The 19762-nt window shown below is 38.9% G+C and overlaps 1 protein-coding gene across 1 annotated transcript in view; it reads right to left on the reverse strand.

Annotated features, from left to right (window-relative positions):
• Window positions 1–978: 978 nt before the first annotated feature.
• LOC137079204 (protein shisa-like-2A) overlaps window positions 979–19762 on the reverse strand; it is a 32378-nt gene continuing 13594 nt past the window's right edge. Inside the window, exon 3 of the mRNA XM_067447156.1 lies at window positions 979–1898. Coding sequence (XP_067303257.1) covers window positions 1714–1898 — 185 coding nt within the window. The 3' untranslated portion in view covers window positions 979–1713. The remainder of the gene's footprint in view (window positions 1899–19762) is intronic.

Raw genomic sequence — 19762 nt, forward strand, 5'->3', positions numbered from 1 at the left:
AGAGTATTGAGAGTTGCTAGACGACACTCGCGGCAGATTAGATTTGCTGCCGCTAGGGTGCGTCTTGATTTCTAGGCTACACACCTGGGTGATGACGGCGAAAACGACTGCTCATGATACAACATGATTCAAACATGATATGGCAGCACTCGCATGCATTGAACAAAGTTTACAGAGGTGAAACAGTATGCTATTTTTATTTACCCGCCACGGTGGAAGGTAGGTAAAGCAAGTTAACCCACCACAACTCAAAATCACCCGCAGGTGGCTGGTGGCTGGTGGCAGGTGCTAATTTCCATCCCTGATGCCCACTCATAAAAGTAAAGTCACTGATGAAAGACATTCAGTATATTGTGTGGCACATTTCTTAATGAGCCGTGCCAACCGGCAGATCATTTTTAATGTTGGTGCTGATGAGGCACATACAGTACAGCTAAACACAAGCAGCATCATGAAACCTTACAGAAAACAGCAGCTCAAAAAAAAAAAAAAAGATAAAGCAACTCAGGACAGACTCGAACTGACCATCAATGAATCAAACAACAATCTTCAACGTTACATCAATAGGCAATTTTCATTATCAAATCAGTACAGGTCAATGCAGCAAACCTAAATAATGGATAACTAACTGGCTTACAAAGTACAATTCAGTGCAGCTTTGGCCCTCAGCGTAACAACGGACAACAAAGCAAATGGAAAAGAAACCATTTTCAAACATTTCCTGAAACAGAAAATGAATGTAAACAGATTTTTTGTAGACATCTTAAGGGTACATATCTTTGCACTAGGGCCAAAAAACAGGGCTTACAAATCTTAAAAATTAAGCTCTTTTTGACAAAACCTTAAAAAAATTAATTTTCCACCTTATATTCATGTTTTACAGTTTTTGCAGCACTGTTATGAAAATAGTTTTGAACCTGAAGTGTGGATAATGTAAACATCACTTAGTAGGGAGCAGCCTTTGGACCACCTTACTTTGAGGCCCTATTTCAGAAATGATTCAGTTAATTTCAGATCAGATAATATTGTATATGATATTTAATGAGCTTATGTAAGATCTGTACTTACTGGTTTTGAAACAAGTAATGTGACTTCAACTTTCTGAAATGTGCCTTTGAACAAGAAAGAAAAATCCCAAAGCGATTTAATAGCGTGTCAGGCAAAAGAAAGCAGAAGAGCAAATTACTGACCCTTGCAGGATACAAACCCTAGATTTGTCAAAGCTGTGCTGGTATATTCGCTCTGAAAAACCCATTGGAGGGATAGATTGGCTCATTGTAATTCTTAAGATTCGAGAACAACAAACTCTTTGAGTTCAGATCTGTCTTTGGTTCAGCTGCGGAGCCGCCAAAACAACTGCCTCACCAAAAGCATTATTATTTCTTTGAAGCTGCAGTTACTGATTTACATACTGAAGCCTTGATGTATGAAAATAGTTTAATTTGTTTCCTGCCTCAAAACCCCCCCTAAAGAGCCCGGGTGCAGCTCTAATGAGCACATGAAAAGCAAACATTTTGAGGATAAACGAAATGATAGTTCATTCTTTAAGAAGTTTGAGGCAATTCCTCATTGATTTCATTCAGTTTGTGCTACAGCATCCAAAACTTTTAAGCCACAATGGTTCAAAATGTTACATCAATCACATGATGATTGGTTAAAGCTGTTAAAAAGACTCCTGGGTAATGCTGTCGTCACATTCGCAGCTCCGGGGCTTTATGAAGGTCCCTCTACATTGATGGTGGTGACCGTAGCCATGAAGCAGCGCTGGAACAGCCGGTCCGGATCAGGAGGCTGGTTGTCACAGTCTAGTTTTCCTCTTAGGAAATGCTTGCGGAAACCTTGCGGTCCCGACGCCGCGCTGGGTTGGCTTGGACCCTCCTGTGGACTGGGCCCAGATCCTGGGAAACACACGACGGACAACATTAAACGCTTTTCTGAAGAAAACGCGAGGGGTGTAAAAAAGTGGTGCTTGGCTGAGTAACACCCGCAGGTGTTAATATTGTTAATACAAAATCAATAATGACGTATATATATATATATATATATATATATATATATATATATATATATATATATATATATATATATATATATATATATATATATATATATATATAAATTATAAACATTTTTCATGAGCTGAACTCTAAGACTAAGGCTTTGGGCTCTGAAAACCACTATAGAATCAAATTCTACTGGTTTCCATGAAGTGGAAAATTGCTAAGCTTAACAATTAAATCAGTTTTGGTAAATGGTAAATGGACTGCATTTATATAGCGCTTTTAACAGACCCTATGGCCATCCAAAGCACTTTACATATTGCCTCACATTCACCCATTCACACACTCATTCATACACAGACAGCGTTTTAGTTGTTAAAGGGTTAGTTCACCCAAAAATTTTAAATTGATGTCATTAATGTCTCGCCCTAATGTCGTTCCACACCCTTAAGACCTCTGTTCATCTTCAGAACACAGTTTAAGATATTTTAGATTTAGTCCAAAAGCTTTTCTGTTCCTTCAATGAAAGTGTAGTCCAGAAAGGGAATAAAAACATCATCAAAGTAGTCCATTTGTGACATCTGTTGGTTAGATTCAAACGGTCATGAAGCAGCGCATTGATTCATGTTGCGGATCACCAATGTCACGTTATTTCAGCAGTCCGAATCATGAATCAATACGCTGATTCATAACCATTCGAATCTTTATTTTAGAATTGAAAACAAATGCGTAAGAGAAGACAATGCTGAATAAAGTTCAGTAGTTTTTGTTATTTTTGGACCAAAATGTATTTTTGATGCTTCAAGAGATTCTAACTAACTAACTGATATCACATATTGACTACTTTGATGATGTTTTTTATTCCCTTTCTGGACATGGACAGTATAGTGTGTCTACACTTTGTTCACACTTGTAGTTCGGTTAGTTTGGTTTGGTCCGGACCAAAAAACATAAACAAAACATATAGTCCTGGTCCGCTTAGCGCTCACACTGGCATTTTTAACAGCGCACCTAAAGTTACCGAACCAAAGGCATAGGGAGACGCTCACAACCTGATTGGTCGGCTTATATGACGTAGGAGCTCGCTTACCGAACATTCAAAACAATGCCATTATTTTTACCAGCTGAGAACTCATGAAGAGCTCATAAAATGTTCAAAACATTCAAAACAGCAGCAGGATTTCCTCCGTTGTATGCAGAAAAGTATGCTCTTATGCAAAAGAGACGGCAGTTCTGTCGTCTGTACTGTCAAATGGTCAACACAGGTCCTTTGATGAGAAGAATCAGGTGTGCTTTTTTTTTAGCATTTTCAAAACAAGCTCGTCGGACCAAATAATGATAAGGCACCTCCTCGTTGCTCCACGTTTGCCCTCTAACATTAACGTTATTCATTTTGGATGCACCGATCTTTCCGCGTCGTCAAATCAGCTGACTATGCGTCACGTCTTGTGACATTACGTCCGGTTTTTGGTTGGTTTACATGTCTTTGGTCCGTGTTGCATTCATATATCAATCGAACCGCACCAGAGTTCGTTTGGAAGTGGACCGAGACCCGTCTTTTTAGCGGTCTCGGTCCGCTTGTTTGGTGCGCACCAGGGTTCGGATGGCAGCGTTCACATGAACCGCACTAAACAGGCAATCGCACCAGGGTTCGTTTTAATCCAACCAAACATGACAAGTGAGAACGCACCCTTAGATACGCTCTCGGACTAAATATAAAATATCTTAAACTGTGTTTTGAAGATGAACGGAGGTCTTACAGGTGTGGAACCAGATTAGGAAGAGTCATTAATGACATCAATTTAATTTTTTGGTTAAACTAATCCTTTAATGTTGAGCAATTTTCCACCATGTTGTACAAGGTTTAACTCATTTAATGACTTAAACATCCAAGTTGATTGTACTTAAAAATAGTAGATTTATCATTTTTCAATGTGATAATTTTTTTTTGAGTGCCTTGGATTGCTACTGCGGTCTAAAATATTCATATTTAACTGAGCATTTGCAAGAGTTTGAGGATAATTTTGCACATCTCTCATGGGGCAATTTAGAATTGTTAAAGTTGTACAAGGTGAACTTGCCTTTCAATATTTATACGCATTTTCATGCATGCTAACAGAACCTCATGTGTAAGAATATCCAATGTAATACAGTCGATGTCTGCATGGACCATAATGCCTATAAATAAGAGCATGCAAAAATAAAATGTAAAGTCTTTCATGTCATTACATGTGTTAGGCTATAGCAAACCCAGGAGCCTCCTTAAAAAAAATCACATCTCTTACAGATAAAATGCATCAACACGAGATCTGAGGTCAAAGCAAAAACGGTTTCTTGAAATGAGTACGGCGCAAAACGTAATGCAGTGCAACCGTGATGATTGGCAAATAGACACTAAAAGGATCATATTTAACACTGAACATGATTTTTCTAAAGCATGATGTTTGGATAATTAAATAAACCAAGTTGCTTCAATACAGTAAGCGTTCATCTTGAAATATTAATAAGAAAAATAAAAGTTCCTAGCTCCAATATTACAGATATCGAGGGAGAGAGTTCCACAGGCGAGCAGCCGCATGGCTAAAAGTTCTAGCTCCCGTCGTCTTCAAGCGTATACGAGGTAAGACAAGAGAGAGTGAGAGTGAGGATCGTAAAGTGCATGAAGGAGGGTAAATATGAAGAAGATCAGTAAGATAGGGAGGAGCTAGACTGTGAAGTGCTTTGAATGTGATTTTAAATTTTAGATTTTAAAAAGGATTTTAAAGTCAATTCCATATTTCACTGGTAGCCAGTGAAGTTGCTGGAGAGTTGGTGAAATGTGCATGGCAGAAGGGCTTCTAGTAAGAACACGAGCTGCAGAGTTCTGGACCAACTGAAGTTTATGGAGAAGTTTGGAAGGAAGACTAGTAAGAAGAGCGTTACAGTAATCAATACGTGACCAGCGTATTAATGAGAATTGCAGTATTGTTCATTGAAAGAGATAAACGAAGGCGATTAATATTACGCAGATGAGAATATGCGGTACGTGTAATATTTTTAATATGGGCTTCAAATGAAAGTGTGCTATCCAGAATTACACCCAAACTCTTAACCTGTGAAGAGGGATAAATGAGATGCTGATCAATATCCACAGGTATATATTCAGAGTTTGTCAATGTGGATTTTGTCCAAGCGGCAACCTCCCGCGATCTGTCTTGAAGCCAATACGGAAGTAATGTACACTGTAATTCCTCCACTGGCAACTAGGCACAGGCTCCAGAAGGAGCAGAATCTTATTGAGCCCCATTTTAAAATGCCCAACTTTACAGCAGAAAAAAACATGTTTACAGCCTGGGACAAATTGTGGTTTTGGCCTATAAGGCTAATTTTGATCTTCATGACAACTGTGAGGGGGGTGAATTTTTTTATAACTCATTCGTTTACATTATATAAAGCCTTAAAGTTCTGTATAATTAAGGGTGTAGTTACAGGTGGATAGCCATTTATCCGCCGTCTATAGTCATTGCGTCACCTCAGCTCTGCCCACGTCCCGCCTCTTTGCCCATTTTCTGTTATCCAGGAGTGACACGCGATGACTCGCTCACAAGATGGCGATGCCCAGCTCGTCTCTACTTTAAGCTTCAGAACGGCTTATCGGAATCCTATGGGTGATGTCACGGACACTACGTCCATATTTTTTTTTACAGTCTATGATTTTGTCCCTACAAGTAGGACCTCGTGGTTTTGTTACTATTAAGCTTAAGGTATCTTTAATTTCAGGCAAACAACGGGACAAATGAGGTGGTGGAAAAAAAAAAATCTGAGGGGTTGGAAGACAGGTAGAGCTGGGTGTCATTGGCATTGCAGTGAAAGTGAATGCCATATTTCCTGAAAACATGACCAAGTGGAGAGTAGGTAGATAATGAACAAAACCGGGCCAAAAACAGAGCCCTGAGGAACTCCAGTAGTGACGGTCGATGATCTTGATCTGAAGTGCTTTAATTGGACAAACTGAGTACGGCCAGAGGGGTACAATATAAACCAGGACAGGGGTGTGCCAGTGATCCCAAAAGAAACTAACCTGTCAAGGAGTATATATCTTAGTATTCTTATCTCTACTATACAAAAAGACAAGTGAACCACGACCTGAAGATGGATATTTTTACAAAAACTAAACTATCAATCAGACGACAGAATGCATGTAGTAAATTGTATGCAACAGGATTTTCAGATCATGTTGCTCATATAGAGGCCTTAGAAACTTGTGCATTAAATATTATCCATTAGATTTTATAGAGTAAATCTGACTTTGCCTGATCTTCCCCTTAGCAGTGTTACGTAAAGACTCCTAGAGCACAAATGATTCCTCTGAGGGACAGACACTTACAAATGAGTCGGAGTTTAATCTTTTTTGAGAAAGACCGGAAAAATGCTACAAATGCACAAGGTGAATCAATGAAAGGTTCTTTTCTGCTTTATGAGAGAACGTAGGCTAACATTGAAAAAAAGAAGGGGAAACGATGAGGGAATAATATATATATATATATTTATATATAATAGACCAATAAAAAAAATGGTATGACTAGCTTTGAATTAAACCCTAATGGAAATGCATTTCTTTTGACTTAACAGATTGCTATTTAATCATATAATGTACTACACGAGCAACACAATATTTGATGCATCAGAAATGAAATTCAACAGAAAAACATCAGATATATTGTTTTTAATAATGCATTTAATAACAAAAATATGTTTAATAGCTCTCGCATACAAAACAGAGACACGGGTGCGAGACACATCCTGACCAATCATAAGTGTATATGCTTGTTCAGGCCACATAAAATGACTTCAGTATACAATTGCTGAAGATATTGCAGACTAGAAATAAATATCACATTAAAAAAAGGGCCAATTATTTTTAAGAGGCTGTATTATGACTCTTTTTTTAAAGTATAAAATCCATATAATAGATATGCTTGAATGCTTAAAAACACATTATTTTTCTTTCATTGGCCTTGTTGCAGCTCATCTCTTCAGTCTGTCAGTAATGCTCGGTTCCTGCCTCTATAAACAATATTCTCCTGAAAAGCACAATGTGCTCTGTGTCCCGCTGAAGAGACTGTATAAAGCTTTATCATGCTCAACATTACACACTAAAGAAAGATGAACGTGTAAAAAAGCTCAATAGATCCTCTTTAAGAAATACTGAAGCATCAAAGCCCATGTTGTACCAGAAACACACTGTAAGGGATGATTTTATCTGTATGTTATGAAGACACAAGAAACGAGAGATGCGAGAACGGAAGAGCTGTGTAGGTTAACACACTTGATGCATTTCTGAAGAGGAGATGAGAACATGCTCTATAGGGAAACTCATCTATTAACCCAGGCACCATATTTACTGTAGTTAAATGCCATCATTTTATTATCCACTATAATCAGAAACTCAAGTTTGTGCGGCAGACAGAGAAAGGTCAAAGGAAAGCAGAACAAAAAAACCTGCAATACCTTTACACAGCGATTTGTAGATCTTCTATAAAATCTGTTTCATGCTGAAAATAAAGTGAAAAATAAATAACATAAAATTCTAAAATTTTAAATTCTTCTTGCAGAATTTGTGCAAAACCACAAAGCCACGGGAAGACGTGACCCTGCAGTTGTTTGTGTCACAGACAGGATGGTGTGAGAATGAGATAAATGGAGGCGGTGGGGATGTCAGACCGTCCTCTTCTTTCATCTGAATGAGGGATTGTTTTGCAGTGGTTTAGGATTTCAAACGCTCACTGTGGTTTCATACTGATATAAAGTCAAAACAGTCCACTCCAAAATCTCTAGATGTGGCTCAGCCCTCCCTTCAATGAAAGTGGGACTTTTTAATTACCCACCTGACAAAATGTCTCTACATTTAGAGGCATTAAGCACAAACGGTGCAGGATGGGTAACGCACCAAAGTTTAAACACAACTTGCCATTGCAATCAATGTAAACACCATAGACTGTATAAAATATGGATGTTTTGAAGCCCAAAGTGGGAGGAGCCGGCCATCACCATCTTGGCAGCATCACTGCGCGTTACTCCCTGATTAACCAAAAATAGGCAAAGAGGAGGGATGTGGGTGGAGCTGAGGTGAAGCCATGACTAATAGACAGCAGACAAACGGCAATCTACTTGTCACTCAAAGTGGCCAAGTCCTTATTTATGCAGAACTTTAAAGGGGGGGTGAAACACTCAGTTTCAGTCAATCTCATTGAGTCCCTATAGAGTAGTATTGCATCCTTCATATCGCCGAAAAGTCTTTAGTTTTATTATATTTATAAAATAAATATGGGCTGTACCGAGTCTTTCCGGAAAAAACCGAGCGCCTGGAGGCGTATCGTGTGGGCGGAGCTAAAGAATGACGAGCACGCACAAAGCGCTGACGTCCTCAAGCGTGGAGAAACTCATGGCTATCGATCTCAGCTAATAGATATATGATCCAGAATCATTCAGAGGCTGAAATAAATTGAACAGGAGAAACGGCAACAGCAGGACGTCCGTCTCTGTGGTATGTACTCTGTTTAGTGGCCTGTCAACATTTGTGTGTGTTTACTCGCAGTTTATGAGGACATGATTCGGTTTATGGACTATTGTATGCGACTAAACCTTAGCAGTAGCAAGCAAAACGGTTTTGCACGTCAGACTAGTGTAACGTTATACATAGAACAACAATGAAGTCCGTTAGCGCATTTGAATGACGAAGCACGCGATCGTGTCGTTTACTGATGTTTACTCACGCGACGACCCAACAGCACAGACATTTGAAGCAGTTTAACTCACCGGTTACTTCCAAAGCAGGACCGAACCTTTATCACTGGGACCGCTCCGTCAAAAACACACTTCTTTGTTATGATTTGGTAAAGTCCTGACAGCAGTGAACGGTGGAGATCCTCTTTTGCGTCGCGACTGAAGCAATGTTGTGAAGCTTCCCGTCATTTCTGCGTTCAAATCGGTTCAAATGCAGCGCTGCCTTCCCGGAATGCTGTGCTGAAGCGTTGAAGTCGCTTGACGTCACTCATAGGAATAAAGTGGAGCGCGGCACGGAGTGTTTATGGGCATGAATTTCCTCTCTCGCTCTAGTCACGCGTGCGCGCGCGCACCCTACCAGGAGAAGAGCCCGTACGGCCCATAAAAGGACCTTCCGCTCTAGTAACGTCAAGCCGACCCATACTCGAAAAAAACTCTCCGAAACTTGTGAGAAACCGGAAGGAGTATTTTTGACACAGAAATACTCCATCAAACGTCCAACATTAGTTTTTGAAACTTTGTCTATGTTTAGGATGGGAATCCAAGTCTTTAACAGTGTAAAAAGCTCAGTATGCATGAAACAGCATTTCACAACCCCTTTAAGGCTTAATATAATTTAAACAGATGAATTATAAAAAAAATCCACACCCCAAAGCTGTCAAGGGCATATTAGCTATAGAATTAATATTTACTATATTTACTAATGTTTGTGCTAGTCAATTTACTAGTGTTTGCACCAATATACAGCCCCAAAAAAGCACATCTTAAACCAGCCGCTAACGGGTAGATTGCAAGTGTCATTATGGAAATGATCCCATGATGGAACCCCTAAAATGTTCTATAGAACCTTTTATTTTAAGAGTGCATAATTGTATTTACTGTATGAGAATATTTAATGGCAAAAAATTTTAAACAGGGCAAATTAGCGTGAGAGTGCAATTAAAAAAAAACTCAGATGGGAGTGGAAATTTCTGTGCGTGATCCACTGACGACACAAATTAAAGAACACAGACGCAGCCAGATAATTTCCATAATGACCAACACAATCTACCAGTTAGCGTCTGGTTTAAGAAGTGCTTTTTTAGACTGTAACTAATGGCGCAAACAACAGAAAAAAATACTCTCCTCTCTTTGTCTGAAAGGGAAACTTCTACAAATGCATATGCAACCAAATCAGCCGCAAAAAATAACCCTGTCCACGCCTTTTTCAGCGCTAACGAGTCTCATCTGACTTATGAAAAATAAGACAATGAATTATCAGTGCTCGATGTATTTCTCTTGTCATCAATTCATATGTTCAATGAACAAAAGACACACAAGGACAAATGCGCGCTTAGGATCTGTCAGCATTGATGATTTATTTTCACTACAAGTTTAATAGTAGGTGAAGTATATTTGAAAACACATTGTTTATTCATGCAATGTGCTAGAAGTATGGATGGATGGGTGGAGGGATGGGTGATGGATGGATGGATGGATGGATGGGTAGATGGGTGATGATGGATGGATGGATGGATGGATGGGTAGATGGGTGATGATGGATGGATGGATGGATGCATGGATGGGTAGATGGGTAGATGGGTGATGATGGAGGGATGGATGGATGGATGGATGGATGGGTAGATGGGTGATGATGGATGGATGGATGGGTAGATGGGTGATGATGGATGGATGGATGGATGGGTGATGATGGATGGATGGATGGATGGATGGATGGGTAGATGGGTAGATGGGTGATGATGGATGGATGGATGGATGGATGGATGGATGGATGGATGGATGGATGGATGGGTGATGAGGGAGGGAGGGAGGGAGGGAAGGATGGATGGATTTACAAAATGTCATATTAATTTTTTTACGCAAAATACAATTCCTTATGTTGATTTGCGGGTTAAATACTTCTTTGATTTGTTAAATATGAATGTAATTTTCAGGTGAATCTTCTAATGTGTGGCTACTGATCAACAGTAGATGATAAATTACAGCCCACATAAACATGCTTCACAAATTTGCTGTGTTGTTTTATTAGACTCTCTTCATCTTTTACTCTCATCATTAGTGTCGTTATCATGAGAACACACTAGATTGTATTAAGTAGAGAAACTGTGTTCTTATACATGTTAATGCTTTAACTGGAGTACTTATAACCCTTCAGGTCTTTAGAAAACATTCCCGTTCAACACAAAGAGCTGAATGTCATCCGATTGTCTCATTAAACCTCTCTTCTCTGAATCGCTTCATTTCCTCCTCCAGCATTCTGGTGGATATTGCTTCTATAGACCTGCATTATGTGCACAGATTCTGAGCTCTTTGAACCTCAAAAAAAAAAAAAAAAAGCCTATTTTTAGGGCCGTAAATTTTCAACTTTTAATCACAATTAAGCATAACCACTGAAAGCACTCAAATAATACACATAAAGCTTAATTAACTCGAACATACGCATTATCATCTATTGAATTATCTATAGTTGATGTTCTTAAGGAAAGTTATGATGAAGTGTTACTGTAAAATTACACAGCCCCAGGTCGGTGAGTCTTATTGAATTTAATGATAAACAAACTGTTGGAGATTTATTAACTCAAACTCGGGGATGCAAATTTGGATTAATGTTCTTAATTGTGTTTTAATGGCCATGAATATAAATGTCACAATGCAATATTGTTTTATAGATTTAATAGATTTAAAGAAATCTTTAGATTTTGACTTTAGATATATATATATATATATTTTTTTTTATGTTTATTTTTTTCTTCACTAACACACACACACACACACACACACACACACACACACACACACACACACACACACACACACACACACACACACACACACACACACACACACACACACACACACATTTTTTTAAATATGTGGGAAGAGCAAAACTGAATTTGGTTTATCTTACAAAATTATTTTGCAAAAAAAAGGGGCAAAAATTACAGGTAAATGTTTTATTTTACTAAAAAATACTGAAAAAGCTCACAGTAAAGAGTGTACACAACATAATTGGCTATTAATATTTCATTGGTTCTCTCATGTTTTTGTGTGTGTTTATAATTTTTTTTAATGAAAACCTAGACAAAAATCATGTCCGCACATTTCATTGCGTTATCACAGATAAACCAATTGACTTCAAGCACAACTATACAAAATGCTTACAAAATATTTAACACTTAAAGGGGGGTGAAATTCTGTTTCATGCATACTGAGCTTTTTACACTGTTAAAGACTTGGATTCCCATCCTAAACATAGACAAAGTTTCAAAAACTAATGTTGGACGTTTGATGGAGTATTTCTGTGTCAAAAATACTCCTTCCGGTTTCTCACAAGTTTCGGAGAGTTTTTTTCGAGTATGGGTCGGCTTGACGTTAATTAGAGCGGAAGGTCCTTGTATGGGCCGTACGGGCTCTTCTCCCGGTAGGGTGCGCGTGCGCGTGACTAGAGCGAGAGAGGAAATGCACGCCCATAAACACTCGCTCAGGTCCAGATCCAGTCGTCCATGAACACTTCTGACGCACCACGCTCCACTTTATTCCTATGGGTGACGTCAAGCGACTTCAACGCTTCAGCACAGCATTCCGGGAAGGCAGCGCTGCATTTGAACCGATTTGAACGCAGAAATGACGGGAAGCGTAACAACATCGCGGATCTTGACGTTCACTGCTTTCACAGGACTTTACCAAATCATATCAAAGAAGTGTGTTTTTGACGGAGCGGTCCCAGTGATAAAGGTTCAGTCCTGCTTTGGAAGCAGTCGGTGAGTAAAACTGCTTCAAATGTCTGTGCTGTTGGCTATCGTCGCGTGAGTAAACATCAGTAAACGACACGATCGTGTATAACGTTAGTTAATTGATCAATGGAGCATGCGATCTATGGTGTGTGTTTAAATACATTTGTTTAGCTGACCACTATAGGTGTCAGTTTGTTTATTGTAAAACCACCCAAACATAAAACTAGCGTTGTCACAAAGCGTGCTTCGTCATTTAAATGCGCTAACGGTTACTCTGTTGTTGTTCTCTGTATAACGTTACACTAGTCTAACGTGCAAAACCGTTTTGCTTGCTACTGCTAAGGTTTAGTCGCATACAATAGTCCATAAACCGAATCATGTCCTCATAAACTGCGAGTAAACACACACAAATGTTGACAGGCCACTAAATACAGTCCATACCACAGAGACGGACGTCCTGCTGTAGCTGTTTCTCCTGTTCAATTTATTTCAGCCTCCGAATCTGATTCTGGATCATATATCTATTAGCTGAATCTGATTCTGGATCATATATCTATTAGCTGAATCTGATTCTGGATCATATATTAGCTGAATCTGATTCTTGATCATATATTAGCTGAATCTGATTCTGGATCATATATTAGCTGAATCTGATTCTGGATCATATCTGTATTAGCTGAATCTGATTGATAGCCATGGTTTATTTAGGGTAGCGTTTTCTTCTCCACACTTGAGGACGTCACCGCTTTGTGTGCGCTCGTCATTCTTTAGCTCCGCCCACACGATACGCCTCCAGCCACTCGTTTTTTTCCGGAAAGACTCGGTACATCCTATATTTCTTTTATATGTTTATATAATAAAATATGAAGATATGAGATATGAAGGATGCAATACTACTCTATAGGTACTCAAGATTGACACGAGATTGACTGAAACTGAGTGTTTCACCCCCCCCCCCCCCTTTAATAATATTTGAATGAAGGGTGAAGATGTACATTTTCCAAGGCTATACAAATAGACATTGTTGTCTATAAATCAGAGAAAAGTTCATGCTTATATCTTGCCTGAAAACCCACTCCATCTGTTCTTTTCAATCACTTTAATGTTCAGAATGCTACTTGATTTTGCTAATAATAGCTTTGTCAATATTTAATGTGACTGCATGAGTATCCATGTTCAGCAGGCCTTTGGACGGATTTACAGCGAGTCATCTATTCAGAGAGTTCATAGACAGAGATGAATTCACCCGCTGAAAGCTCTATAAAACCAGCCTTAATTGTGTGCCATCAATCGGGTTATTATTTATATTTCTTTGAGAAAACGGATCTGGACCAAGATTCAACACATCCAGCTCTCAAACCTTGAATATCTACAGCTTCGCATTGATTCGTGTCCTTCCTGAGCCGACTGGTGTCTGATGTATCAAACCTTTCCGCACACAAAACAAGCTATCGAACGGTCATCGGGAAAGTGTTACCGGATAAGCTTCAATGTGTTTGTTATGCTGCTCAAGCCTTGTAAAGACATAAAAATAGAACAACAAAAGAACCACATCTGAGTCGGTAGCCTTTGCCATAATGACTTAAACCGATCCACCCTAATTTAGCATAAAATAACCGCTCTTGATGAGGATGACAGGTGCATAATAATCACCCTGGTCTCTATTGAAACTGTGTTCAATGATTAACAATGATTAACTTTTTTCTAAAGCGCACCCAAGACAGAAACACGCAAGAGCGGTTCAGTGCGTGTTATACAGTCTTGTTCAAAATAATAGCAGTACAATGTGACTAACCAGAATAATCAAGGTTTTTAGTATATTTTTATTGCTACGTGGCAAACAAGTTACCAGTAGGTTCAGTAGATTCTCAGAAAACAAACAAGACCCAGCATTCATGATATGCACGCTCTTAAGGCTGTGCAATTGGGCAATTAGTTGAAAGGGGTGTGTTCAAAAAAATAGCAGTGTCTACCTTTGACTGTGCAAACTCAAAACTATTTTGTACAAAAAAAAAAAAAATCTGGGATTTAGCAATCCTGTGAATCACTAAACTAATATTTAGTTGTATGACCAAAGTTTTTTAAAACTGCTTGACATCTGTGTGGCATGGAGTCAACCAACTTGTGGCACCTCTCAGCTGTTATTCCACTCCATGATTCTTTAACAACATTCCACAATTCATTCACATTTCTTGGTTTTGCTTCAGAAACAGCATTTTTGATATCACCCCACAAGTTCTCAATTGGATTAAGGTCTGGAGATTGGGCTGGCCACTCCATAACATTAATTTTGTTGGTTTGGAACCAAGACTTTGCCCGTTTACTAGTGTGTTTTGGGTCATTGTCTTGTTGAAACAACCGTTTCAAGGGCATGTCCTCTTCAGCATAGGGCAACATGACCTCTTCAAGTATTTTAACATATGCAAACTGATCCATGATCCCTGGTATGCGATAAATAGGCCCAACACCATAGTAGGAGAAACATGCCCATATCATGATGCTTGCACCTCCATGCTTCACTGTCTTCACTGTGTACTGTGGCTTGAATTCAGAGTTTGGGGGTCGTCTCACAAACTGCCTGTGGCCCTTGGACCCAAAAAGAACAATTTTACTCTCATCAGTCCACAAAATGTTCCTCCATTTCTCTTTAGGCCAGTTGATGTGTTCTTTGGCAAATTGTAACCTCTTCTGCACATGCCTTTTTTTTAACAGAGGGACTTTGCGGGGGATTCTTGAAAATAGATTAGCTTCACACAGACGTCTTCTAACTGTCACAGTACTTACAGGTAACTCCAGACTGTCTTTGATCATCCTGGAGGTGATCATTGGCTGAGCCTTTGCCATTCTGGTTATTCTTCTATCCATTTTGATGGTTGTCTTCCGTTTTCTTCCACGTCTCTCTGGTTTTGCTCTCCATTTTAAGGCATTGGAGATCATTTTAGCTGAACAGCCTATCATTTTTTGCACCTCTTTATAGGTTTTCCCCTCTCTAATCAACTTTTTAATCAAAGTACGCTGTTCTTCTGAACAATGTCTTGAACGACCCATTTTCCTCAGCTTTCAAATGCATGTTCAACAAGTGTTGGCTTCATCCTTAAATAGGGGCCACCTGATTCACACCTGTTTCTTCACAAAATGAATGACCTCAGTGATTGAATGCCACACTGCTATTTTTTTGAACACACCCCTTTCAACTAATTCAACTAATTGCCCAATTGCACAGCCTTAAGAGCGTGCATATCATGAATGCTGGGTCTTGTTTGTTTTCTGAGAATCTACTGAACCTACTGGTAACTTGTTTGCCACGTAGCAATAAAAAAATATACGAAAAACCTTGATTATTCTGGTTAGTCACATTGTACTGCTATTATTTTGAACAAGACTGTATTTTGGAAGTGCAACCACACAAAAGTGACTCACTTTCCATTTTTGGCAACTTCTCTTTAGATGTTACCTAGCTACTGGTAGTACTCATAGGGCCCTATTTTAACGATCTGAGCGCATGGTCTGAAATGCACGGCGCAGGTTCACTTTTACTAGTTTAATGACGGAAAAAACAGGCTGTGTTCCAGGCGCATGGGCCAAACGAGATGTCTCTAGTCTCTTAATGAGTCATGGGTGTGTTTTGGGCGTAACATGCAATCAGAGTCTCATCTCCCATTCCCTTTAAAAGCCAGTAGTGCTCACACCATGGCCGAATCTTTTATTTTCAAGGTTTAAACATGTTTGTGTGCTGCTGCGCATCCCTGTGTGTGTAATAAGCAGAGTGTATGAGTACTGTGTGCCCACCTATAAGTAGGGTTGGGCATCGTTTTGATTTGAACGATTATGATTCCGATTCCAATTCTTACTTTCGATTCCAGTTCTTTTCGATTCTCGATTCGATTCTTTGAGGGGTGGAGTCAAAACATGTCAAATCGATATTCAATGCTATTTTCAATACAACGGGGAAAAATGCTGCATATAGTCAATTAGATATTTTTTATATAATTTTTTTTTGTCTGTCTTTTGAAAGTCTAGGCAATCAAAAATTTCTTCTGAAGAGATCACTTTATATGATAAAGCTTTTAAGCTTTTTCTCATATATAAACATTGATCAATTACTATTAAAATTATCTCACAAATATTTGTTAACTCAATGTATTTTTTACAACGGGGTAATTGTGTTGCAATAGTTTACACACAGCACAAGTAAGCTTGATTTTGAATGGTAAATTGAATAAACAAAGATACATATTACAAAAAATAGCACAAATAAATACAATAGAATAAAATATATAAATGAAATAGACTGCTTTATTTTTTCAGGTAGGTCTAACATTCAGGTAAGAAACTGAATAAAAAAACGCAAAGTGGCTAAATAAATTTAAAATAACATTGGATGATGTTTTTTGCAAAAAATTAAATAGTTTCATATAAAACCATTAAAGTTGATCAGTCAAGAGCAGTGTGATCGTTTGTCTTTTTGTAGTTTGACTTTGAATAACAAATAACTGCTGTCCCTTTAAGAACTGCCGCACTCATGGATCCTGAACACTGTTCCTGTTACTCATTCTTCATTTCTTCCTGAATTGTTTAAGACTGTGTTTACATACTCTTCAAAATGTGCACTGAGAATTTGGTTGATTGTATTTGACCAATAATAAGCTGGAAAAAGAAGCAAATATTTGCACTTGTATGTCAGGGGCGGCTCTATGTGTGTGTGTGTGCGCTTCAGATGTGAGCTTGAAATCTGCGGGGATTCGTAGAATCCCGCGCGAAATTCAGGCCGATCACACACACTAACACGCTGTCGTAAGGAAAAGTCCAGCTGAACGCGCGTCCGTCGTGTTCAGAGGTTAACCGGCTGAATGAGAATATGCGGCTGCACGTCAACTCGCTGTCGGTCAGAGAGAAGAGGAGAGCAGCTGGGATCGATTGTGTAGGCTGAGCAGGCTATCGTATCTTTTCAGATATTTCAGTATCGATATTTTTGACAACACTAGTTGCACTGTGCCGACCCAGGCTTTTTAAAAGTAAAATAAATCCACACTTCAGAGCCGCTTACTGGGCTTCCATGACTAAAAGAACAAGCGGGCGCGCAAGCACCGGAAATCAGGTGGCCATTGAAACCAAAACTTGCGCGTTTGGAACCGAAGATCGGAACCGAAAATACATTTTCTAAACGATTCCAATGGAATCTTTATTTTTTAAACGGTTCCAAGTTAGAACCAGTTCTCGATGCCCAACCCTACCTATAAGCGCATATTACTAACACGACTTTAAATAAACACTTTAAATAACACAGAAAATACAACGTTATTGACTTTAGAGCAGGTTCGTGTTGGTCAATGGCGCAGTCGTTTTCAGCTCCTCAAAATAACAACACGCCAACAATGCTCCTGAACACACCTGGTTTACGACCAGCACACCCACGGGTGCCAGTGCTTTTGCTAAATTAGCGATAACTTAGCATACACTAATTAAACAACATGGTGCTGGATGTGAAAATGATAAGTGTGTCTGGCTGAAACTAGCAAAAATAAATAAATAATAATAATAATTTAGCTAATTATAAACAATAGCAAATTGTGATGTGATATTTTTCTTTCTTTTTGTAACATTAGATGTCCTCTCTCCTACCATCACAAACATGTAATCAATTCAGTGGAGGTGTGGGGTGGGGCTTTTCATCACTGACTTTCTATGACGCTCAAAGCTTTTCTAAGGATCATCTTCAGAAAGCAGGCGAGAGGGAATCATGTTGCATGGTTTTTGCAACATTAGCATAGTCAAGCCAAAGGCTAATCATCAATTTTTTTGTGTCCAACATTGTAGAGATCATTAACATTATGATACATCAACCTGTTGACTTGTTAAATCTTCCTCTGAATCAGTTTCTGGTTCAAACAGATATGACTGATTTAAACCAGTGCTCCCATTGTTATCGTGCAGCGTTTACCACAGTTAAGCTGAGCGAGTGGATCTCTGAGCTGGTGCGAGCGAGTGAGTGGAGGCAGGGATCATTTGCATATTCAAATGGCAGAGATGGGTATACTGAATAAAGCAAGGGTGTCGAGTTACATTCAAGCTATTTTAAGGCACGAAGAAATGCCTGTGCCATTTTAAATATCAAGGATGAGTTTTAAGGGAGCTGGGCTGCATTTCCCAGTAACGTTGTCTCTTAGCGCGCTACGAAGACTCTAAAGGTATAACTTAACTGAAGGTATACCATTTCTAGGTGTGTTCCCCGAACTATACCTTAGTAGGTCGCTTAAGGTATACCTTCTTAAGTGCGACGTTAGCGGGTGCTGTCCGTGGCGGCGGTGCTGAATTGGCTTATATCGATGGCTCAAGAATCGATTATTTACTCTATGCAGGGGCTGTTTCACTGGGTTATGTGAAAAAATGATGTTCTTTATAAAAGAAGCACTTCAGAAATAGTTGAACTTTCATTTATCATTCAAAATTGCACCTGAATTTTACATAATTCTGAAATGAGTGCACGAACCAGCAATCTCATGCTCAACCGCATCATGAGCATCACGCGTCATTTAAATTATTACAATATATTTTCCATAAAGTGTCTTGATTTACTCCACAAACAGGGATGATTGCCCATGCAGCAGCTGCATCACATTAGTGTGTAAATGACTAATTTATATTATTAGATGGCCTAGTAAAAAAAAAAAAACAACACGCAAAACTTTTTTATTATATAAAAATATATAATCAGCTGCCTATATGCGGAGAAAAAATAAAGAAAGAGGAGAGCCGCCAGCAGCTGATTTCAGGGCTGAGGAGGTAGCTGAGCTCCGTCCAGTTTGTCTCAAAAAAGTTGGTCCTTTAAAAGCTGCTGAATTTGCTGTCGTGGTAGGCGAAATTTATTTTTAATAGTAGCTTCTGACATGGTAGCCAGGGGACTAAAGTTTTCACGACTAAATGGCTCCGCGGATGTCACCGTCTTTGATTTAGCACAATTCGCTGCCTCGCTGCCAAAGTTTGACTAAACTCCCCTCCACAATCATTCCCTTTAAATAGGCTCCTAAGCCTTTCCTGTCTAATGGTTTGCCAACTGATGTACCTTTGGATAATATCATTAAAAAGCTAACAACTGTTAGTGTTTGTTATTAAATTTTTAATGAAAATTTTAATCCTTGCATTAAAAAACAAACAAAAAACAATTCAACTAGCCTAATTGAACACTGGGTGTATATTACAACTTCAGAATTATATTCGTATAGACTGACACGTAAAGAAGCTTTTTTTGGCAGTAGTGGCCAC

This window comes from Pseudorasbora parva, chromosome 6 (genome assembly GCF_024679245.1).
Source record: "Pseudorasbora parva isolate DD20220531a chromosome 6, ASM2467924v1, whole genome shotgun sequence".
NCBI classification, from domain to species: domain Eukaryota; kingdom Metazoa; phylum Chordata; class Actinopteri; order Cypriniformes; family Gobionidae; genus Pseudorasbora; species Pseudorasbora parva.